Genomic DNA, 23,289 nt, shown 5'->3' with positions numbered 1-23,289 from the left:
AGAAGACCAAGTATACCCATCTCTCTCTAAAAACTAAACAGAACAGTGAGTGTCTCACCTTAGCCTGAGTTGTGATGTTGAGTCTACACTTTCTAAAATATTTAAGTACCAATGAAAACAGAAAACAAGTTTTTACCAGTGCAAAGCTCTAATTGCATGGATTTTCCCATCTAGTTCATCAAGGCTGAATGTTTGATTTAAAGACATAAGACCATAGATGTTTTCCTCCAAGCTTCTACCCCTCAAAGAGGTGTGGGCAATTTACAAGTACTGCAAACAATTACTGCTAGTAACTGCTTTGCATTTGTCTCTAAGATATCCTGTTGTTTGAACATGCCATTTTTTTTCAAACATGTAGTAAAGCATGGGCTGTCATTTTGTATTATATTCTATTGTGAAGTGTGTTTAAAATTCTGCCTATCATGAATATGCTTCTGAAACTGAAATAACAAGAGTTTGTTCTTCAGGATCAAAGCAGCACAGTTGCTTCCAGTTTAATTTGGGGAGGGAAATAGACATTTATTCTAATGAGTCTGAGAACAGTGCCTCTTGGTCTTGTAGTTGCAACCCTCCTGCAGTTCCTTATCTTGGGATGTACTTGACAGACCTGGCATTTATTGAAGAAGGAACACCAAACTTTACTGAGGAAGGCCTTGTCAATTTCTCCAAAATGAGAATGGTAAGTATAATTTCATAATTAGCCTGTTTCAATGGCTTTAGAGGTTTATAGAGAAGAGGCTAAGTTAAAAAAAGTCAATGTCTGCTTTTTTTTTCTTCTCTCTTTTTTTTTTTTTTTTTTTTTTTGAGACGGAGTTTCGCTCTTGTTACCCAGGCTGGAGTGCAATGGCGCGATCTCGGCTCACCGCAACCTCCGCCTCCTGGGTTCAGGCAATTCTCCTGCCTCAGCCTCCTGAGTAGCTGGGATTACAGGCACGCGCCACCATGCCCAGCTAATTTTTTGTATTTTTAGTAGAGACGGGGTTTCACCATGTTGACCAGGATGGTCTCGATCTCTTGACCTCGTGATCCACCCGCCTCGGCCTCCCACAGTGCTGGGATTACAGGCGTGAGCCACCGCGCCCGGCCCTTTTTTTCTTCTCTTTTCTTTTCTTTCTTTCTTTTTTTTTCTTTTGAGAAAGAGTCTCGCTCTGTCATCCAGGCTGGAGTGCAGTGGTGCAATCTCAGCCCGCTGCAACCTCTACCTCCTGGGTTTGAGCGATTCTCCTGCCTCAGCCTCCAGAGTAGCTGGGATTACAGGTACACAGCACTATGTTCAGCTAATTTTTATATCTTTAGTAGAGAGGGGCTTTCACCATGTTGGCCAGGCTGTTCTCGAACTCCTGACCTCAAGTGATTTGCCCACCTTGGCCTCCCAAAGTGCTGGGATGACAGGCCTGGCCCAATGTCTGCTTTTTAATCTCAAGATGGAAGAGGTGGTGGATACTGGTAATACCCAATATGGGCTGATTGAGGAGATTTTTGGTCATGAAATCCTTACTTGAACCAATGTCTAGAAGGGTTTTTCCAATGTTATCTTCTAGAATTTTTATGGTTTCAGATCTTAGGTCTAAGTCCTTAATCTATCTTCAGTTGATTTTTGTGTAAGGTGAGAGATTCTCTTGTTCTATATGTGGCTAGCCAGTTGTCCCAGCACCATTGCTTGAAAAGGGTACTCTCCTCACTTTATGTTTTTGTTTGCTTTGTTGAAGATCCATTGGCTGTAAGTATTTAGGTTTATTTCTGTGTTCTATCTTCTGTTCCATTGGTCTGTGTGCCTATTTTTGTACCAGTACCTTGCTGTTTTGGTGACAGTGGCCTTACAGCATAGCTTGGAATCAGGTAATGTGATGCCTCCAGATTTGTTCTTTTTGCTTAGTCTTGCTTTGGCTATGTGGGCTCTTTTTTGGCTCCATATGAATTTTAGAATTGTTTTTTCTAATTCTGTGAAGAATGATGGTGGTATTTTGATGGGGATTGTGTTGAATTTGTGGATTGCTTTTGGCAATATGGCCATTTTCACAATATTGATTCTATCCATCCATGAGAATGGGATGTGTTTCCATTTGTTTGTGTTGTCTATGATTTATTTCAGCAGTGTTTGGTAAATTGCCTTGTAAAGTTCTTTTGACTCCTTGGTTAGGTATATTCCTAAGTATTGACTGAGGAGATTTTTGGCAGAGCCATTTCAGCATCCCCAAGGGGATGGGGAATCCAAGGATGACTCCCTAAGACTGGCCAGTGATAGACACTTGCTGAAGGCTTCTTGATGGACAGCCAGGTTCTTTTTTTTTTTTTTTTTTTTGAGACACAGTTCTGTTGCCGAGGCTGGAGTGCAGTGGCCAGTGGCATGATCTTGGCTCACTGCAACCTCCACCTACCAGGTTCAAGTAATTCTCATACCTCAGCCTCCTGAGTAGCTAGGATTACAGGTGCATGACACCACACTTGGCTAATTTTTGTGTTAATAGTAGAGACAGGGTTTCACCGTGCTGGGGCCAGGCTGGTCTCGAACTCCTGATTCACCCACCTCAGCCTCCCAAAGTGCTGGGTTTACAGGCATGAGCCACACCGCACCCAGTCTGGACAGCCAGATTCTGAGCACTAAGCTAGAAGCAAGGAATGACAGCACCCAGACCTTGCCTCTCCCAAACCTGAGGCCACATAGTGCCAGCTGTTCCCCGATTTTGAATTCAGTATCTTTTTGCTTTTGGCATTTCAGGTGCCTCCTTGAGAGGCAAGAAAGCACCAAGCATAAGGAATGGTCAGGCAGGCTCCACCTCCCTCACTGGAGGAAGGGACTGACCCCTTTGGGAAGAGGCCTCAGAAGAATGTGCTGCAATACAGGAAATACCATTCTTTGCTTGTGTTTTTGTCATTTTGTTTTGTTTTCTTCTCTGTTAGATATCACACATCATCAGAGAGATACGCCAGTTCCAGCAGACTTCCTACAGAATAGATCATCAACCAAAGGTAATATTATGTGGCTGTGAAGGAATTAATAAAGAAAAAAAGGGGGAATTAGTGAATTAGAAAACAACAGTAAACGGTGATTCAAAATACCAAAAGCTAGCTCATGGAAAAGACCAGTAAAATAGAAAATTTTGGCAAGTCTGATTAAAAATAAATAGATAAAAATTTTTTAAAAAAAGAACATCAGCTTATCATCAGGTTCTATTTATTTTACATCCTGTGTTTCTTGTGAATCTGTCCCTCTTCCATTTGTCTTCACCGCCACCACCCTTGGTTCAAGCTGCCAATATCTGTTGCCTGGTCTACTTGCATTCACTCTAGAATGCAAAATTCATTCTACAAATTACAGCTAGATAGAGCCCTGTGAAATGCAAAGTGGATTATTTTCTCCCTTACATAAAACGTTTTCTTGGCTTCCCGTTGTTCTTAGGATAAAAAAAAAAGAATCTTTGACATGACCATGAAGTCTCATATTATATGGCCCCTACTTGTTTCTTAAGATTCAGTTCACATCATACACCCCCTACCGTCTCCATCCCAGTCACAAATGGTCTTTTACCCCCATTTTTGAATAGACTTTTCTTTTTTAGGATAGTCCAATTCATAGAAAATTCACAGAAAAATTGAGAAGGTAGTGTGTAGAGAAAATTCCCATAAACTTCAGCGCCAATGTCCCTATTATTATCTTACATTAGTATGATGTGTTTGTTAGACTTACTGAGCCAATACTGATACTTTTTTTTAAGACAGAATCTCGCTCTGTCGCTAGGCTGGAGTGTAGTGGTGCGATCTCGGCTCACTGCAACCTCCAACCCCCTGGTTCAAGCGATCCTCCTGCCTCACCCTCCCAAGTTGCTGGGACTACAGGCATGTGCCACCACGTCCAGCTAATTTTTTGTATTTTTAGTGGAGAGGGGTTTCACCATGTTGGCCAGGATGGTCTCAATCTCTTGACCTTGTGATCCACCTGCCCCAGCCTCCCAAAGAGCTGGGATTACAGGTGTGAGCCACGACGCCCAGCCTGATACTTTATTATTAACTGAAGACCATAGTTTATTCAGATTTCCTTATTTTTTACCTAATATCCTCTTTCTGCTCCAGGATCCCATCCAGGACACCACATATCATCTAATTGTCAAGGTTCTTTAGGCTCCCTTGGTTGTGGTGGTTTCTTAGACTTTCCTTATTTTGGGTGGCCTTGACTGTCTTGAGGAATAGGGTCAGGTATTTTGCAGGATTGCCCGCTGTTGAAATGTGTTGGATGTTTACTCATGGTTAGACTGGGACTATGGGTTATTGGAAGGAAGACCACAGAGGTGAAGTGCCATTTTCATCACATCCTATCAGCGATTATATTATCAACATAATTTATGACTGTTGATGTTAGCTTGAATCGCCTGGCTAAGGTAATGGTTGCTGGGTGTCTCCACTGTAAAGTTACTTTTTTTCCTTTTTTCCCATCATGTATTCTTGGGAAGGAAGTCACTATGTACAGCCCACACCTAAGGAGTGGAGAATTATGCCTGCCTCTTCTTGAGAGTGAAATATCTACATAAATTCCTTGGGATTCTTCTGCTCAAGAGATTTGTTTCTTCTCTCTATATTAATTTATTCAATCTTTTATTTATATCCATGTGGACTAATGGATTTGATACTTAGGGTCGTCATCCACTAATATTTTATTCTATTGCTGAAATTGTTCCAAGCTTGGCCATTGGGTGCTCTTTCAGTTGACTTCTTTGTCATACCCCAATCCATGTGGGGTTTTCTCTTTTTCTTTTTTAAGGACTTTCTTACTTTCTGATAATATAAGATGCTCCAAGCCAGGCACGGTGGCTTACGCCTATAATCCTAGCACTTGGGGAAGCCAAGGCAAGAGGATGGCTTGAGCCCAGGAGTTTGAGCCCAGCCTGGGCAACATAGTCAGACCTTGTCTCTACAAAAAAATTAAAAATTAACCAAGTGTGGCTGAGTGTGGTGGCTCACACCTGTAATCCCAACATTTTGGAAGGCCAAAGCAGGTGGATTACCTGAGGTCAGGAGTTCAAGACCAGCTTGGCCAACATAGTGAAACCCTGTCTCTACTAAAACTACAAAAATTAGCCAGGCATGGTCACGGGTATCTGTAATCCCAGCTAATCGGGAGACTGAGGCAGGAGAATCGCTTGACACCGGGAGGCAAATGTTGCAGTGAGCCGAAATCCCACCACAGCACTCCAGCCTGTGCACTCCGGCCAGGGCAACAGAGCAACACCCTGACTCTGGGCGGGGGAAAATAGATGCTCTAGACTCATCTTTTATATTTTGCTCCATTCCTAGAATCAGATATTTCTGCCAAAAGCTCTAGTTCCTTTTTTTTTGGAGAATGGTTTCAGCAACCAAGACATAGGCTCTAGGTATGCTTGTGTTATAGAGGTATCATTTCTTTTAGGCCCCCTCAGCTGACAGAGCACAGGAATCCATGTGTGTATACCATCCTGTATATATATATATGCACATATATATATGTGTGTGTGTGTGTGTGTGTGTGTGTATATATAACCTATATATATGTGTGTGTGTGTGTGTATAACCTATATATATGTGTGTGTGTGCGTGTATATATATATATATATACACATATATAAACTATATATATGTATATATATAAACATATATACACACGTATATATAGGTTTACCCATATATATGTATATATACACATATATGCATATGCATACATACATATTTATAAATGTCTTTATGTAACCATCAGTATTTGTATTAATCTAAATATACAGATGCCCCCAACTCTATTCGGTTACCATGTGAATCATACCAGCCCTCTCCCCACATTCGCTTATCTGTAAATTCTAGGTTTTGCCCTATTTCTGTTTGCCACAGAGCCTTTACCTATGTTCTTCCTTCTGTCTGGAGTGCCATTTATTCCTCATTTCATAGTTTACTTGTACACAGCTTAAGTATCACTTTCTCAGAAAGACTTCCCTAGCTTTCCCAAACCCTGCTCCACTCTTTCAAGGTTGTATTGCACCATGTCCCTCTCCTTTCTAGCACTTACTGCTTGAGTCGCCATTTAACATTTATTTGTGTGATTATGTACACATGCATGATATCCCTGAGGGTCAGAGCCAGACTTACTGTGTTTATTATCATAGCCCCAGCATCTTGCCCAGTGCCTGGACTATAGCAGATAATAAATGTTTCTTGAATTAGTTAATACAAGTCAGGAAAAAGACAAGGTTATGACCATCACTGCTACTATTCATTTTCAAGCAGGAAAAAATTCACCTTGGCAATGAAGCAAAAAAAAGAAGCAAAGGGCATAAAAATTGGAAAAGTAAAGATAAATACTATAATTCACAGATGATTTGATCTAGAAAATCCAAGAGAAATTCAAGAGGAAATCCAGGAGAAAAACTGGTAAATTATTAAAGGAGTATAACAACTTGACGTGCAAAACCCAACAATTTTCAATACATTGGCAATAACCAATTCAAATACAATATCAATAATCTCAATCAAAATAGCCACAAAATCTGTAATGCCTAGGATTCAGTGGAACAGGAAATATGTGAGACTTTTATGTACTGAAGTACATAAGGAGAGAGTTGTATCATATTCATGGATCAAAACACTTGCTATTGTAAAGAGGTCCATTAAACTCAAATTAATGTATAAATTCATTGAAATCCTGGTCAAAATCCCAACTGGGATTTCATGGAACTTGGCAGGCTTATCCTGCAGCTCTTATGGAAGCATAGATAGGCAAAAAACAGACAAGAACTGTTTGGTAAATAAGAAGAGTAAAGGAGAGTGTTCCCTACCAGCTATGGCCTCCTTCTAAAGTGAGAGTAAATAAGGCAGGACCCTCCTTGCACAGCAGTGCAGATCCAGTGAGGCAGAAGAAAGGCCATGTGTGTTTCGTCTACATGAAAATCTAATACGAGATAAAGAAGACACTTAAAGAAAGTGCCAGAAAGAAACTGACCATTCAATAAATAGAACAGGAATTTTGGCTCTCCGTCTTAGCATTCACAAAAATAAATTCCAGATGAGTTCATTACCTAAGTTTAAAAATAAAAATATTATTTGAATAAAATAAAGGACAAAATATTCATGACTTTGGATTTGAAAGACCTTCTTAAGTACAGAATGCAAAAGCGTAAAAACCAAGCTTTGTAAAATTAATGAAAATTAAGGACTTCTATATGATAGAGGACAATTATTTTAAAAGTCAGAATATAAGCAGTAGACAAGGAGACAACATTTGCAACATATAAAATGAAGAAACAGAATAAAAGTATTTCTATAATCTTTAAGAAAAGCATAAACAATTCCACTGGTAAATCTGTGAATGATTAAGTCATAGAAGAAACAAAATGGCCAATAAATATTTTTTAAATGCTCAACTTCACTAGTAAAAAGAGAAAATGCAAATTACAGCGGGATAGGCTTTTCACTTATTGGATTGACAAAAACTTAAGAGATTGATAATATCAAATATTGCTTAGGATACGGGAAAACAGGTACTGTCATGTACTGTAGGTTCGGAAGCTTTGCAGGTCATTTTCTGTCATCATTTAAAATTAAAAATTGGTATATTGAATTACTGGAACTCTTACCATTGTTGGTGAGAATAAAATAGCCAAAAACCATTTTACAAAACTGTGCCATTTGGAAGTTTCTTAAATGTTAAATGAGCATCTGTCTTAGGACCTAGCAATTTCTCTCTTAAGTATTAATCCAAAGGGAAAATGAAAGCATGCTCATTAAAAGCCATGTATAAAATGTTCATAACATTTCTAAATAATAGCCCCTATCTGGGAAGAGCTCAAGTGTCCATCAACAGATGAATGGATAAACAAATTATGGTATATCTCTGCAATGAAATACTACTCAGCCATGAGAAGAGAGCAAACTACTGGTATAGGCCACAGCAAGGCTGAATCTCAAAGCACTGTGCTGAGTGAAAGAAGCCACACACAAAGGAGTACACACTATATGATTCCATTGATAGGAGGTTCCAAAGTAGACAAAACTAATATGCGGTGACAGAAACCAAGGCAGTGCTTGATTCTGGGAGCATACTGAGTAGGTAGGTGCATGAGGGAACTTTTCAGGATGCTGAAATTGTTCTTTATCATGAAATGTATGTAAGTTACATGGTGTATACATTTGTCAAAACTGATCCAAGTATTCATTTCACTTTAGTGTGTTATATTTCAATAAAACTAAAGAAATATTTTCATGGAAATGCCCCATGCCCCAGCATTTTCATTTCTCCTGTCAATTCCTTTCCTTTCACTTCTGGTGTCTACCCTAGCAGAGTATTTACAAATGCACACCAGGAAGCACGCTAACAAGGAATTCACTGAAACTTTGTGTAACAGTGAAGTATTGACAGCAACTCAACATCCATCAATATGAGATTATTAAATAGGCTCCAAAATATTGCACTATTAATACTGTATAGCAGCTAGAGCTCTATGTACGGCCATAGGGAGCCCTCTCTGACCTATCATTAGGAGATGAAAGCAGAATGAAATATACAGCATGATGCCAATTTTAGAGGGAAAAATGGTTTCTTTAAGTACATGTCATGTCTATAAAGACATAGAGAAACAACCGGGAGAATGAAACCAGCTGGTAACAGTGTCTCTTCTTGAGGGAGGTACCTGGGATTGGGGGGTGAGAGAGGACTAGAAATATTTGATTGCTTTTTTTTTTTTTACAGTGAAAACATATTTATGATTTTTTGGTTACACAAGATTTTTAGGTGTTTAAGAGACAATGTTGAATTCTGTTAGATTCCATTCAGAAAATGTACCCACTAGTGTTCTAAAAGAGGTAAAAGCTGGGACTTCCCCTTTTTTTCAGGTTACACAGTACTTGCTTGACAAAGACCTTATCATAGATGAAGATACGCTATATGAGCTGTCACTAAAAATTGAACCTCGACTCCCTGCTTGAAGATCTGGCCTTGCCCCTGAGTCCACGGGATTTTCATGGAAAGCAGGACAGACAGAATTATGTATGCCATGCCTCACACGGTACAGCACAAAGCCAGTCTCCTTTCTCCACCAAAGAAGATGGAACCAGACTGGAATTCTGTCTCCGTTAGAGAGAAACCCAGCTGTTTGGGTCCCAGACAGAGGCTTCAGACTTGGGTGGAAAGGTGAAAGGTGGCTGTGTAGAAAGCTGATGGCGCGTTTTACTTAAGGGAATGTCAGATGGGAGATGCTAGTTGCCATTTTAACAAAGCAGGTAAATCGATAGATTTTTAAACTCTGTCCGTGTTCTGTTAGAACTCAGGGACAAGGATCCATGAAAAGGACCTGTGATGTTTCTCTGGCGCTTTACTGGCTTGGACACACCTACCAATCTTCTGGGATTTGACTGGTTCCATTACACTTCCTTTTGGTATAAGCTTCACAGAAAAGCTGACACTTCCTCTGCAGAGAGGGACCAACACATAAGCAATTTCAGTCTACAGCATGCGCATGGTTTTCAGTGCATTATAAATATTTATATGTGAGGAATGGTACCTTCTGAAACTGCCTTTCCAGTCTTTAGGCAACGGGATAGGAAAGACAGGATGAAAGACAAATGGATGTGTATGTAACATTTCCTTAAGGAAATGCAGTAGGCTGTACCCCAGAGGATTCCAGACAGTGGCTGGCTGAGGTGGGTGGGGAGCTTTTCCTTGAGACTGTTGGTCGTAAGAAGCCAACCCCCTTGGAGAGGCACTGCAGTTGGCAAAAACATACACACCCGTCTCAACAGGAAAACTGTGGAACAGGCAGAAGGCCACCAAGTGCTGTGGGCAATCATGGGTTTCAGTGCTGAGTGAAAATCTATACCTAAAAATCATCTCTGCGCCTTGCTTTGCTTGTTTTCTTTCCCCGCTCTTAGTACTGCAGGAATCTATTCTCATTTATGCAGACCTTTTTTAGGCTTACTATGAACATTGGCTGTATTTTTTTTTAAAACAGTTTGTGAAATTTTCCTTTCAAAACCCACACTTCCATCTGCTGCTGGTAGATATCTTTCTTTAAAAAATGATGTTGAGGGATCTCTGAGTGATAATATTGTAAGTGCATGGGAAATGGGCCCAACCACCGAACAGCTCTTATATTACAAAACCAAATGCAGGCGTTAGTCCTGCTACCTGAGGCTGGGGAATTGACCTTACTTTTCCCAAGATTGTCAGTTGTTGAAGAAATAGGGCTATCTCATTGTTTACCTCCCTCTTCTCTTCTCAGGGAGACTGCTGCTTTAAAAGAAGGAAGAGAAAAAATATAGTTCTATTTCCCTGAACCTATTGCACCTGACATTTTCTCTTAGTGGCATGAAACTTATTGATGCTGACAATGAAAAATCGATCTGTCTGGCTGTTTTCCCTCTTTCCTTGCACTTTAATTATGTTGCTAGAGCTAACAGCTGACTAATAAATTCCACCTGCTGGCTCCTAAGACCCAGTGGAAGAGCTAGCATGGGTAATATACCACAGAGGTAGAGAATGTACATCTTCTGCATGGTAAGCGCCATCTCTGTACATAACTATATAGTAAAATGTCAACTAAGTAAAAGAAAATATTTATAATATTTGAAGACCATTCCAAAAATATTTTTAATAGTTCATATTAGCCAACAGTGTAGCACTCAACCCAAGGAGGGTTCCTTATGGATGCTTTCTTTTTCTTTTTTCTTTTTTTAAAGTTGCTTGTTTGTTCTCTTTAGTTTCAAATAAGAGGTTGACACATCTTGATGCATGATGAGAAGCATGGGCTGTTTGGATCCTAACAACGCGTAACTTGTGATTTATTTCTCAGTGCTCAGAAACTGAGGGTTTGACATAATATGTATCAGTTGCACCAAACACCTCAAGGTCTTGCAGAAGAAAAGTAAAGGTTAGCTTTCTTGGCTCAAATGCGAAGTCCTGAAAGGTGAACTAAAACCAGGACAAATCTGTGAGAAGCCCACACACATGTTAGTTTCAGGCCAAACAACACGTGGAAAGGTCGATGCGTTCTACTCTGCCTTGGAGTTGCCAGAGTCCTTCAGAGGGAAAGGGATGGTTCTGCGTGTGCTTTCCCTGAAAGTTTGGACTCATTTCTTTGACCCAAATGTTCCAGAGACACTGCAGCCATTCTTGTTAAAGCAAAATAAGATAGGAGTTTCCAAATGCTCCTTCCCTTTGGGACCACAGCTTTTCTTCAGCTAGTGACAAAGCTTTTGCACCTGTGTCCTGCAGGATGTTGGAACTGTGTCACGGTGGTCATATTAGGCACTGTCAATTGCTATGCTGCCTTTTAGGGAGTTTTTGTTTCTTTGAAAAACAGGGTCTCACTATGTTGCTCAGGCTGGCCTCGAGCTCCTAGACTCAAGCAATCTTCCTGCCTCGGCCTCTCAAGTAGCTGGGACTGCAGGGGCACGCCACTCGCCAGCCCTTTGCATTTTCGTTTGAGAATTACACCACTTCCTGGAGTCTGCCGCCTTCCTGGAGCTGCAAGAGAGCAAGAGAGCTCGTTCCACCTCTGAGGGGGTGACTTTTGATGACCTGCACTGTTCTTGGGCCAGCTGGGATAGGAATGCACATTTTTAAATACGTTCAATTTGGTCAAATTAAAAATCCCCAAGAGCAATTTGCAGTGTTTTTTCCTGATCGTTAAAGTAGCCATCCCCTTCTGCCTACACACAAAGCATGTATTCCCAGCTGCGTCTGCCTCTATTCCATTATGGAGACCCATTTCGAAGAGGAGATGGGAGCTCAGCCTCTAACAGCCAAGTGGCGAACATGTATACCCTAAAATTAACCTAGAAAATTCGAAGTAGAATCCAATTTGATGCTTTCGAAAGACTGCCCACATTTTGTACTGTCAACGGAATTATCTTGGGGCTTTTAGGGGATGCCTTTGGTTATTAACTAAGACATGTAGTTTTGCTACAGGGACAAATCTCTTATCTAATCTAATACATTATTTGACAGATTCAGGCATAAAGTGAAACGTTGTCACTTTTCCTTAGTGTTTTTCTGAAGGAATTTAAAAAGGGAATTTTAAACGGCCGTTGCAATATTTTCAAGTGGCTCTCACACAAAGTCCCATTACTGTTTGTTAAATTTCAGTACGTCTTAAAGTACTGCTTATAAACAAATGAAACTCAGAGAAACTGAATCACTTGGAAGAGAAAAATCCATTATGGTCCCACGTGGATCGAATAATGATGGATCAGTGCCCTTTCTCTCATATTATTGTATCAGACGAGACCTTGGCCCAGCAGCGATTAGGCAGCTTTTAAATTCTTAACTAAAAAGAATAATGCAATACAGACATTATTCCCAATAAAATTAATTTTTATTTAAAAGCCAGACATTTTACTTAGCTTTTTTTTTTTCAAAGTTTGGTATTATCCCCTTAAAAAAAAGTCTTCACTTTAAAAACTCCAACTGCAAAATGTATTATTTTCACTACTATTGAAATGGCATAAAAGAACATACTATTTATGGCTGAAGGACATAGCCAGGCTAATGTCCACAGCCAGAGGGAATCAATGAATAAAAGTCATTTTCATTTCAGTAAGAAATCAGATTGTAAGTTTAAAAAGTGACTCAATTATAGACACCACTATGTAATTCCTGGGAAGAGGACTTGAGTCAATGAAATCTAATCAGTGTGTCATTTCTCAGCAGCCAGTGGTGACTTAAAATTAAGACGAGGCAGAACCAAAATGGGAAACAGTCATTTTGTTGTAGGTATAAACACATGAATGATTGAGAAAATTATTCATCTCAGCTGCCATGCAGCATGACACTAACATTAGAACTGATTGTACTTCGTCTGCTCTGCTCAAGGAAAAGAATAGTTCTATTATACTTAATGATGTTGTTTTTTACACAACATATTTTTCATTAGAAAGCCAGTTATGAAAGAGAGCTGGCCTAGGCATCCCAGCCCTGAGTCTTAGGCCCAGTCTCCCCCTGGAAAACCTTAGGCTGGTGTTTACACATCTCTGAGCCTCAGTTTCCTCATCTGCAAAATGGTGTGAATGAATAGTAATCCCTGTGCTGCTTACCTCACGGGGCTATTGTGAGGACCAAATGGATTAGACTGTAAACTGTAAAGTGCTGTCCACATGTGAGGTAATCTGATTACTATCCTCAGCTCTCTTTTGTAGAGGATTTCAATGTATTTCTTTATCATTTGAGTGTGTGTGCCATGGACAAATATGTGTATTAGTTTGAGAAGCATATCATTCGTGTCCAGTTACTTTGCAAATCTGTGGGCCTTTGGGATTGGACAGAGGGGTTTGTGCTGTGGCCTAACACTTGCCAGGGGAGGTGTAGGTTGTGCCTATATGCAAATTAAACTTCACCTTTCTTGAATATTCAGAAATCTCATTGGCTGTTTCACTTAACTCTCCCCCCCTCCCCATTTTCTACATTGTCTTTGTCAACTTGAAACCATGAAATGTATACATTTTGAAAAAATAGAACTTTATTTCTTATATAAGGGTTACAGTCTGCAGGCTGGAGCCTCTGGCCAAAGCCAAAAGCAAGCACTTTAGAGACAAAAGGGAGAGGCTGAGATTTATGCCCAACGAGATGGGCCGTACATATACATTAGGTAGATCATAGGATAATCTTATGAATATTTATGAGAGGTCCTAATGCATGCATAGTCAGTAAACGTATATGTTACATACAACCCATGTTCATTTTGCGATGGAGACTTAACATTAAAATGTAGTAAAATTGGGCTGTATACGTCAAGAGATGAAACATGGGACACAAAGACGTTTAGTGTGCAGTCTGTAAACCAGCCAGGGCCGGCTGTGGTCCGTGGTCAGTTACGAGGATGGAATGCCTTGTGAGGCTGATCACTTGTCATGGGGAAACTGCGCTGAGGAAACGGGGGTTCGTCACAACATCAGGTTGTCTGTTGAAGTTGAGGAAGAAATCCTTCAGACATAGTTTTTCAGCAACTGGTTTTCGTTTAATTCTTGGAAAGTCTTGAGGCAGTTACCCAGGTGGGGGAACGCTGGGTGTGGCTGACCTCTTCCCTTGCCAGAGCTGTAGAATCTGGCTTTTAACGTTTTCTGGGGTCTCTTTTACCACAATGAGTCTGTTTTGTTTTGTTTTGCTTAGGGGGCTTATTTTTATTTTGCATCTTCTTCATAGCGGTGAGCTCCTTGAAATATTTTATTTCTAAATATTACTTCCAAAGTTCAGGGAGAAAAACAGTTTAGAAGAGGCCTTAAAATATCAAAGAATTTGGGGAAAGCTTTGAAATGATACAAAGGATCAGCTAATCACACTTTCTTTCCAGTGCTTAGATTCTTCCTGTGACATCCCCAGCCCATATTTGATTACCTCCAGGCACGGAGAACTCACTACTACCCGGAACAGCTCAGTCCATCACACAGCAGGTCATTGCGCCTGAATGGGCTGTGGAGATGAGAGAAGCTGCTGGGGTGGAGTCCTGGCCCAGCAGTCACTAGGTGCCACCCAGGAGGGGCTTCTGAAATAAGACTCCTGTCTACCCTTAAAATCACTGCAGTAGCATATAGATTACTACATATTAAAATACTTTGAACTTTTACGAGGTTGTGCTAACATTTAGAATTGATGGAATTAAGTTACGCTTGCTGGACTCAAGAATAGACGTAAGGAAAGGGGTAAAGGGGCTCCTCCTGCCCAATTCTGAAACGAGCAATCCAGGCTGGTGGGACCCAGGTTCCTTTCATCCTATTGCTTGCTCATCCCACAAGGCATTGTCCTTGCCTACGAGGTCAAATCTGGGGCCTGTTCTAGCCACACTCCTGCTGGACTCAGGAACAGAAAAGAGTAAGTCCAGGACATTTTCCTTTAAAGCAGATGATACAGCAGTCATACACTTCAATTCTGTTCCTGCCCCTATGGCAGAAGCCAGCCACAGGGCAGCCTGGTGTGGCTCAAGCCCCAGAGCTTCAGAGGGAGTTGGTAACGACAAGAGGGGAATGGATGGCATGTGACAGGGATGGCATTTGAAGGATTTCCAGAAATCCAGAATTGCCACTGTGAGAACCTTGTAGAGATTTCAGCCCCATCACACCACCTTTGTAATAAGCTTGAAGAGGACCAGGTCCCCAAAGGAAGAGTGGTACCCTCTCTTTTCTCAGCAAGGACCCAACTTTTCTTCTGACCTTACTCACTAACCTATACATTTATGCTGTAAAATATAAGGTGTTGAGTTAGGGTGACTGGAGAGGGCCCTAAATGTTGATTAGGCAATTGGGGAGGAAAAGGAGGTTTTTGCTATAGCTGCCATTCTTGAAATCTACAATTCCATGCTCTTCAAAAGCCTTATGGTTTTCTGGATCTGGGAGGGGGGCTATTTCAGGGTCACTGGATTTATTTCACTTGGTTCCTGAACTGACTTGAAACACATGTGTGTGCAAAAGAGCTATTTTCAGCAGGAATAAACCCAGACCACCCTGATGACAGAATATGCACACTGGTAGGTCTTGACTCATTAAAGAATTATGAAATCCATTTGGTTGGTCCCTATCTTTACTGTATATAACCACTTCAGCCAGGAACCTTTCCATCCTGCCAAAAGGCCCCCTCATGTGCTCCCCCAATCAGTACCCCATGCAAAGGTAAAATAGGTGATATTTTTAAATATGGGTCGTGTTTAAAAGAAATGGAAACTCTGAAGGAGAAGCACACTGGGTAAAAGGTTACTCCTGGGGCTCCACCCCCTGCTCCATCAAGTCCTCTGAGCCTGAGCTGGGCTCTGAGAAGGAAGAGACAGGAACCAGCTGGTCATGTCCACGTGGCCTCAGAAGCTGAGTACGTGACGGTCACCAGATACCTAGGTAGGCTCCCTTGAAATGGCAGGGCTGCTGTCCAAAATCTTGCTGGGTCATTGCTATTTACAGGCAGCCTTCCTGGCGTGCAATGTATATCCCAGGCAGGGCTATTTTTAAGCAGGGCTATGGCCTGCCGTGGGTTAAGCTGGTGTGGACAGAAAGCGAGATGATCTAGCCGTCTACTGCAGATGGCCTGATCTTGAAGAGAAATGTGACTGTAATTGTCCCTGGATCCCGGCCCCAGACAGAGATGCTGGAAGGAGGTCCCTCCGGCCCCTGGCTCAGGGACCGGTCAGCTGCTGGAGCCACGCAGCTTGAGACATCCTCCTCTCTGACCTTGGCTTGAGGGGTTCATCCTCCAGAGCTCACCAGGACCCGAAGGCTGGTACACCTGAGAGAAGAGAGAAATCCCCCAACAGATGTGCAGTTTCTCCTGCTGACCCTTCCATTCTGAGACCCAACCACCACTCTTAGAGCACTGGCAGAGGAGCCTCCAGGACCAGGCCTGCGGAGCAAGACTGGCAGTTTACGTTTCAGAGAAAGGGCAGGTGCTGCAAAGGGCCTAGCGCTCAGGGGCCTGCCTTCAAGGGTACAGCTGTGGGGCCGGTGCAAAGGGAGGTCTGCGCTGGGATTGGCGAGGTCCTCTAGCCCCGCCCCGCCAGGGAGGCTTTTCCAGGCCGGCCGGCCGGCTCCCCCGACACTTCTTGGCTGTGTGGGCTCTGCAGGACGTGGGAGAATCCGGCGTCAAGGTCGGTGAGTCCGTGAAGCTCTGTTCTATTCCTCCCAAGAGGCGGCATGGCTAGCGCCAGTGTGAGGGGCCTTGGCGGAGTGGATGCAGGCTGTGGCCCGGGACCACGTTAGGACGCTGATTGCGAGGAGGCAGCGGTGACTCGCTGAAGCCCGCAGAGCGCTGCCCTTGGCCGAAGGTCCCCTCCTCCCCGGGTTGGGGCAACTCAGCGCGAGGAGCAGAACAAATCAGCACGCTGCCTGCAGGGCCTCTTTTTGTCGTGAATCAGGAATTTTTCTTGATGGACAAAAAGACAAAAAATCTAAAGGCTGTATTTTGACACTAAGTTTGGGACAACTTTAAACTTCAAATATCTTCCCCTTGTAATTTACAGAGTCTAATCCACTCATTTCCGGGAATGTTTTTCCCCAGCAGTCTCAGTCTCAAAAGACGTGTAAATCAGCGACGGGATGAACTAACTAGAAAATTAAAATTTTGGTGACGCTAATTACTAATAAGCCCAATAGCCAGGCCCAGTTTTAACTGGCAAATAATATTGCTAGAGATTCAGTTTTGCCGTCATTAATATTTACCCATTGATAATGAGCCAAGTAAGCGTCTCCCCTCCCCCCATCCTTACCTTTCCCACCGGAGATTAATTAACAACCAAAACCCTGTGGAATTGGCCCCATGCGTTTCATCTGGGCAGGAGCCTGTTCCTTGCTAGCTTGCTGGGTTGTCCGGGGTTACAGTCAATCCTGTTGAGTGGTCTGCTTTCAAATGCTCTCCTCTGAATCTGAGAAAGAGTGACATTTGACAAACAGACCAAAACCTTTAGGTCTCCTCCATGCTGCCCTTTAGATCTTCTAGAGAGTGTCGCCAGGCTCAATGACCCCTCAGTGTCAGCTGGAGTCAAGTGAGGGGCAGTTAGTGTCTCAGCGCAAGGAAACACCTCTGCGCTGTTTCCAGAAGGGCTGCTTTTCCTGTCTGTAGCCCTCACGGTTTCACCATTCTGAACTCGTGTCCTTGGTCTCTCTGTCTTCTCGTGGAAGCGAGCACGGCCACAAAATGTGGACACAGGTTTCCTGACAGGTGGGCTCCTCCAGGAGGCTCTGGGCCTTGTTTGGCAGTTTGAGCACTTCACTTCCTCTGCGTTGAGAGGCACCTTTTCCAAAGACCCCAGACTTTGGAGTTAATCACACCTGAGGGTTAAGGCACTGTCCCAGCAGAGCACAGGAGTGCCACAGGCACCCCATGGACTCTGCTGGCCTCGTGACCAAATCACATCCTTCAGAAATGGGCCCTAGCCAGGTCGGCTTTCCTTAGGAAACCGTGGGTTATGTGTGTGTGTGTCGCTGGGCCGAGGGCAATACAGAACGGGGAATCCTGAGGTTTCAGACACATGGTGGGGACTGACTTTGCCCCTAGCTCAGAGGCCCCGGGCCCCCATCTCTGCCATCGCCTAGAGCAGGCTCCATTTGTCTTCCCAGAGGAAGCCTCATAGAGCCTGCGTTGAGCATTCTGGGAGCTCCTGCCCACAGAGCCAGGAATCCAGCAGGAAGCCATGCTGAAGGTGACTGCTGGAGGTCATACCCACCCCTGCCTGGGAAGCCTCAGAGACTCCTCCGTGGGCAGGGAGGAAGGCAGCCCGCTTCACAGCACTTCAGTGGACTAGATGGCTCCTAGCTTCCCATTTTCTTGAAAAAAAAATTTACCCTTGAGGTACAAGTCTGGTAACAATCCCATATCTTCATCACAGGAGGCCTAGGAAAGGCCTCTGTCTTACCGAGTAGGATTCTAAGCATCTCCTGCCTAGGACTTTCTACTTGCTGAGTAGAACAGTGATGCCAAGAGTGCCCATTAAGGTTGGCTGTGTACCCAGTGATCGTGAGGTAAATTGAACCCTTTGCTGTCTTAGAACTGGGAGGGGACAGGCATTTTCTGCTGGCCTAGGAGGCCGGAATCTTGAGAATTTGTTCAGAGTGTTCTGTGGAGCTGGTCCAAACCCAAGGACGTCCTCTGTTTTGGGGTGGCTCTCTGGATGGAAAGCTGACACGTGGTCCTTCCCCCAGCCTTCCACCTGCCCTCTGGCTGAGGAGTTCAGACACACGGAGTCTGTGAATGGCTGGACCAGAAATAAGTCTGAGTCAGCAGAAAGGTAGACATGGTCCATCCGTGATGCCCAGGAAAAGCAGGGGGCTTGGGCTGGAGGCAGCGACAGAACCCAGGGCCTCCCCTTCACATTCTAGGATGTCACAGAACCAGAGAAGACCATTAAACCAGGATCTGGACTCCCAGTATGACTGCCTGGGATGAAGACATGTACAGCTTGTGGTCAATTAAAAGAGCCTGATGCAGCTCTCCTTGCTATTTTTAATGGAGAGGGCAGTGTAGGACCAAACACAGTCTTACTGCTTTTGGCTTTGTCTGGCTGTGCCCTTGCACTTCCCCCGCTCCCCATCTCCCTAGCTTGGAGCCCAGGTATTCTGCCATTTTTAGCCTACATGCTATAAATGGTGTTTTTCAAACTGGGAGTCATGGCAGTGTTCCAGGTCAGGGAAACTGAGGCAGACAGTTTCTATGGGGTGAGAGCTGGAGACTGCCTTCCTCCTCACGCTGGCACAGGATCCCTAGCAAGGCCTGGCAGGCACATTGAGCACTTGGGGTCAGAGTGGAAGGGGCAGAGATATCCTTGGCATCTGGGCTCCATCGTGGGGAGCCTGAGGACAGGGAGAGAGAACGAGTTTATGATCTGCAACTGTAGGATTTCAGGGCAAGTCATATGCCCCGAGGTGACAATCCTGTGCCCAGGAGCTGCTGTGGTAAATGTACTTGTCGGGTCTTGAGGTTTGACCAAGTGGAGTGACCTGTGGCACCAAAGCTCCTAAGCCACAAGGGCGGTTTCCCTCCAACTGCTGGTCAGTTGCAGGGCTGTCTCTGAGGTGCTGGGATCTGCAAGGAAGCTGAATCCAGGGCTAAAGGCAAACCTGGGTTCAAATCCCAGCTCTACCAGTGTGCTGGCGCTGAAACCTGAGGTAGGTCACTTCGCTTGAGCGTCAGTTTCCCCATGCACACAATAAAGCATACTTGGCAAGATTGTTACAAAGACTGATTGTGTTTATAAGGCTCCTTGCAAAATGCATGGCTCATAATAGGAGCTCATAAATGTTAGTTCAAGAAAGAAGACAGAGGTTTGACTCAGTCGGTGTACAGGGTTGGAAAGGATATTCCAGGTAAAAGAAAATGCTCAAGCAAAGGCTCAGAGGTGGCAAATTGAAGGACCTGTCCAGTGATGCCCAGAAGTCACTGGACACACTGTTGGAGGGGTGGACTCTGGAAGAAAAACTGGGGAACCCAACTGGTTAAATCCATTTTGTGAACCCTAATGTTGCTTTTCAGAGGGTGACCAGTAGATCTGAAAGTATGTGATAGACACCTTCGAAGTCTTGTCTGCAGAGAGATAGAAAATACAAATTAAATGAAGCCAGCCATGTGGCTCATGCCTATAATCCCAGCCCTTTGGGAGGCTGAGGCAGCTGGATCACTTAAGGTCAGGGGTGTGAGACCAGCCTGGCCAACATGGCAAAATCCCATCTCTACTAAAAGTACAAAATTAGCCACATGCAGTGGTGGGCGCCTGTAACCCTAGCTACTTGGGGGACTGAAGCAGGAGAATTGCTTGAACCCAAGAAGTGGAAGTTGCAGTGAGCAGGGATCATGTCCAGCCTGGGCAATAGAGTGAGACTCCTTCTCAAATTAAATGAAACATTTAAATGCTAAAAATGTAGGCTAAAATGAAAAAGCATTCAGAGGAGGGGCAGACCAGTGCTGGCTGGAAAAATCAGGTGTGGCTTTGGGGAGGGAGTGACGATGATCCCATAGCCGTAGGGTCATCGGGGGAAGCGACTCCCATTTATTCAGTGCCTACTGCAGCCCGCCCCGTCTTCTTCATTATGCCCATGATGGAGAGGAGCTGCTCAGGCTCAGTGGGTACCATGCAGGGTTCCTACACCCAGCCGGTCTTGGTGACAGCCTGTACTCGGGGAGCTTTTTCTCACTATACATGTGAGGGCCCCACTCTTAGAGAGACCCATTCCAAAAGGTGGAGCCTAGAAATCCAAAATTTTAACACACATCACAATTTTCTTTTTTAGGCTTTTACTTTATCATAAAGGTGACACATGCTTATTTTTACAAGTGATACAATACAGAGTTCCATTAAGAGAAAATTAATCTGCCTTCTCCAAGTCCGTTGCTCTGAAGCAACCCTTTTAGCAACTTGATGAATATCCTTCGATACTTTCATGTTCATACAAATATATGAAAATTTGTGCATGCATCATTGTTACAAAACTGCAACCACTCATATTCAGTCCTAAGCACATTTTCTTTTTCCTTTTAACCTAAAAGGTGCCACAGATGGACATCCAGGTCAGTGGAGGCAGTTTTAACTCCTTTAATAGCTGCAGAATATTTCACCATCTGAATGCACCAGCAGTTTTTGAGTGGCAATGCTGGGCTTCTCACACTGTCTGTGGCAAAATCTCTAATTTTCTAATTTCTTTCAAAATCTCAAAATGTTGAAAATTTCTAATTCATAGCAGACCCACATATTTGTAAAATATAATAAAGTACAACTACTAGAAAAATAGAATAAACAAGCATACAAAATGCTACCTCAAAATTTAAAAACTAAAATGACTCTATCAACATGCTGTAAGTGTTCCACATGCTCACTCTCAATTCCTCTACTTACGTCGTCGTGAACTGGTAACAGCCCGCAGACCACAGCATTGGTCTGGAGTCAACCTTCCATAAGTTGAATAAAATCACTCTTTTATGAAGAACCTTGTCACTCTTCACCACTTCCAAATTCAAGTCCCAGGTCTCACAGTTTGTTCCTCTGGCTGTGGCTCCAATGCTTCGGCTCCAGACTGTCTCTGCAGTCCCTGCCCTGCCTCTGCCCTTCACCCTCTGCTGCCACTCATGCTCCTGCCTCTGCACGTGCTGTCCACTGTATCTGGAAAGTCCTCCCTTTATCCACCAGGAGAGGTGAAGTGATAGCCCCACAGATTTGTCACCTCCTCTAGAAAGCCCTCTGTGACCCACCAGGCAAATTTGGGTCTTCTCTCCTCTTTACTATTTTTGCTCTTGACCTTTTTATAGTGGTAGGTTTTTACAGTAGTCTTTCTCCCCCACCAGGCTGTACCCTGAACTCTGTAAAAGCTCCTTGAGACCGGGCGCGGTGGCTCACGCCTGTAATCCTAGCACTTTGGGAGGCTGAGGTGGGTGGATCACCTGAGGTCAGGAGTTCAAGACCAGCCTGGCCATCATGGAGAAACCCCATCTTTAAAAAAAAAAAAAGGCTACTTGAGGGCAGCCCCAGTATCTGACACAGGGATTGATTCTCTAACATTTGTTGAGCAGATGGATGGATGGATGGATGAGCAGATGGATGGATGGGTGGGTGGGTGGGTAGGTGGATGGATGGATGAGCAGATGGATGGGTGGGTGGGTGGGTGGATGGATGGATGGACAAACAGATGGATGAAAAAACTTCCAGGCTTAGCTCTCAGGCTGTAATGTAATCTCTGTACACAGGCCATGAGCTGGGTGGTTGGTCTCACCCATGTTCAGCTCCATCCCTGGTAGCTGCAGGTGTTCTGTTCTAGACTCTAGAATCTGTCAGGATTGTCCCAAATCATGGGTTTCCTTGAGGCCCTGTAGGGTAGGTTGCCACCACAAATTCCAGGCAGAAATGGTTCTAGCTTAATTCAGCTCTCCATATTTCAGGGGAATTATCTTCTGTGGAGTCCCTCCAGAGGCAAATTTGTATTAGCGGCAGTGGCCCAGGATGCGATGTCCTCATCCTTAAGAATCTGGACCTAGGAATAGAACAGGGGACACATTTACCCTTTTCCTTTTTTCAGCAGCATTCAAGGGTAGGCTAAGTCTGCTATGGGCTGAGGGCAATGGCCATTTCCTCACCTGGAAGTTGCCTGGAAAGCAGCTGTTGGGAGGGAGGAATGAATCCACTCGAATCCTTTGCAGTGTGTGACGTGGCCCTCGTCTCAAGGCAGCTGGAGGCATGTGATACTTTGCTATGGTTAAGACCTAAACAACATCACTGAATGGTCTGTCCCATAGCCGACCATGCCCTCCCAGGACCCCCTCACCAGGCTCTGGCTCCCCAAGTAGAGCACAAATCACACACTATTTCTAATTGGCCAGCAGAGGGCCCTGGTTAAGAGTGTGGACTGACTGCTGCCCAGAATCCCAGCACTGCCGCTCATAAACTGTGTGGTCCTGGGCAAGTTATTTTGCCTTTCTTTCCCTGCATCCGCTTACTTGTAAAATGGAAATAAGAGCATCTACTTCCTGGGTCTACTGTGAGGATTAAATGGGGGTAATACCCATAAAACTAATAGAATTCAGTGCTCAGCACATAGGGTTTTTCTTTCAGACTAAGGACTCTGGGAAAGCTGCCATATAGTAGGCACTTAAATAGTCATCAGATGAATAAGTAGACAAATACATATCTCCATCCCCTCCCCTTTCTCCCCTTTATCCCTTTCCTCCCTTCCCCCCTTTCCCCTCTCCCCCCTCCCCCCTTCTCCCTCTCCTGTCCTTCTCCCCTCTCCCCCCTCCCCACTCCTCCCTCTCCTGTACTTCTTTTTCTTCCCCTCCTTCCAAAGCTGCCCACTATGGCTTCTCCCTACGTGAAGCATACATATCAGCGT

At 43.8% G+C, this 23,289-nt stretch overlaps 2 protein-coding genes and 1 long non-coding RNA gene across 4 annotated transcripts in view; 2 read left to right on the top strand and 1 right to left on the bottom strand.

Moving 5' to 3' along the window:
* RASGRF2 (Ras protein specific guanine nucleotide releasing factor 2) overlaps positions 1-13,360 on the top strand; it is a 272,235-nt gene extending 258,875 nt beyond the window's left edge. Inside the window, exons 25-27 of the mRNA XM_032277037.1 lie at positions 562-679; positions 2,902-2,970; positions 8,848-13,360. Of these exons, the coding sequence (XP_032132928.1) occupies positions 562-679; positions 2,902-2,970; positions 8,848-8,940 (280 nt within the window). The 3' untranslated portion in view covers positions 8,941-13,360. The remainder of the gene's footprint in view (positions 1-561; positions 680-2,901; positions 2,971-8,847) is intronic.
* Positions 13,361-13,928: 568 nt separating this feature from the next.
* The window catches only part of CKMT2 (creatine kinase, mitochondrial 2), a 44,470-nt gene continuing 35,109 nt past the window's right edge, over positions 13,929-23,289 (top strand). Inside the window, exon 1 of one of the 2 annotated variants that reach the window (XM_032277047.1) lies at positions 13,929-16,571. The gene's annotated coding sequence lies outside the window, so the exon portion shown is untranslated. Of the gene's footprint in view, positions 16,576-23,289 lie in introns of both variants that reach the window. The other variant, XM_032277053.1, reaches the window with a different exon arrangement.
* Positions 20,696-23,289, bottom strand: part of LOC116550914 — a 68,862-nt gene continuing 66,268 nt past the window's right edge. The window contains exons 5-6 of the long non-coding RNA XR_004268619.1: positions 21,920-22,434; positions 20,696-21,778 (exon numbers count right to left, since the gene is read on the bottom strand). This is a non-coding gene — a long non-coding RNA (uncharacterized LOC116550914). The remainder of the gene's footprint in view (positions 21,779-21,919; positions 22,435-23,289) is intronic.

Source organism: Sapajus apella, unplaced genomic scaffold (genome assembly GCF_009761245.1).
Source record: "Sapajus apella isolate SASKATOON/1434 unplaced genomic scaffold, GSC_monkey_1.0 scaffold1, whole genome shotgun sequence".
Lineage (NCBI taxonomy): Eukaryota > Metazoa > Chordata > Mammalia > Primates > Cebidae > Sapajus > Sapajus apella.
This window is presented reverse-complemented; position numbering and strand designations above follow the sequence as displayed.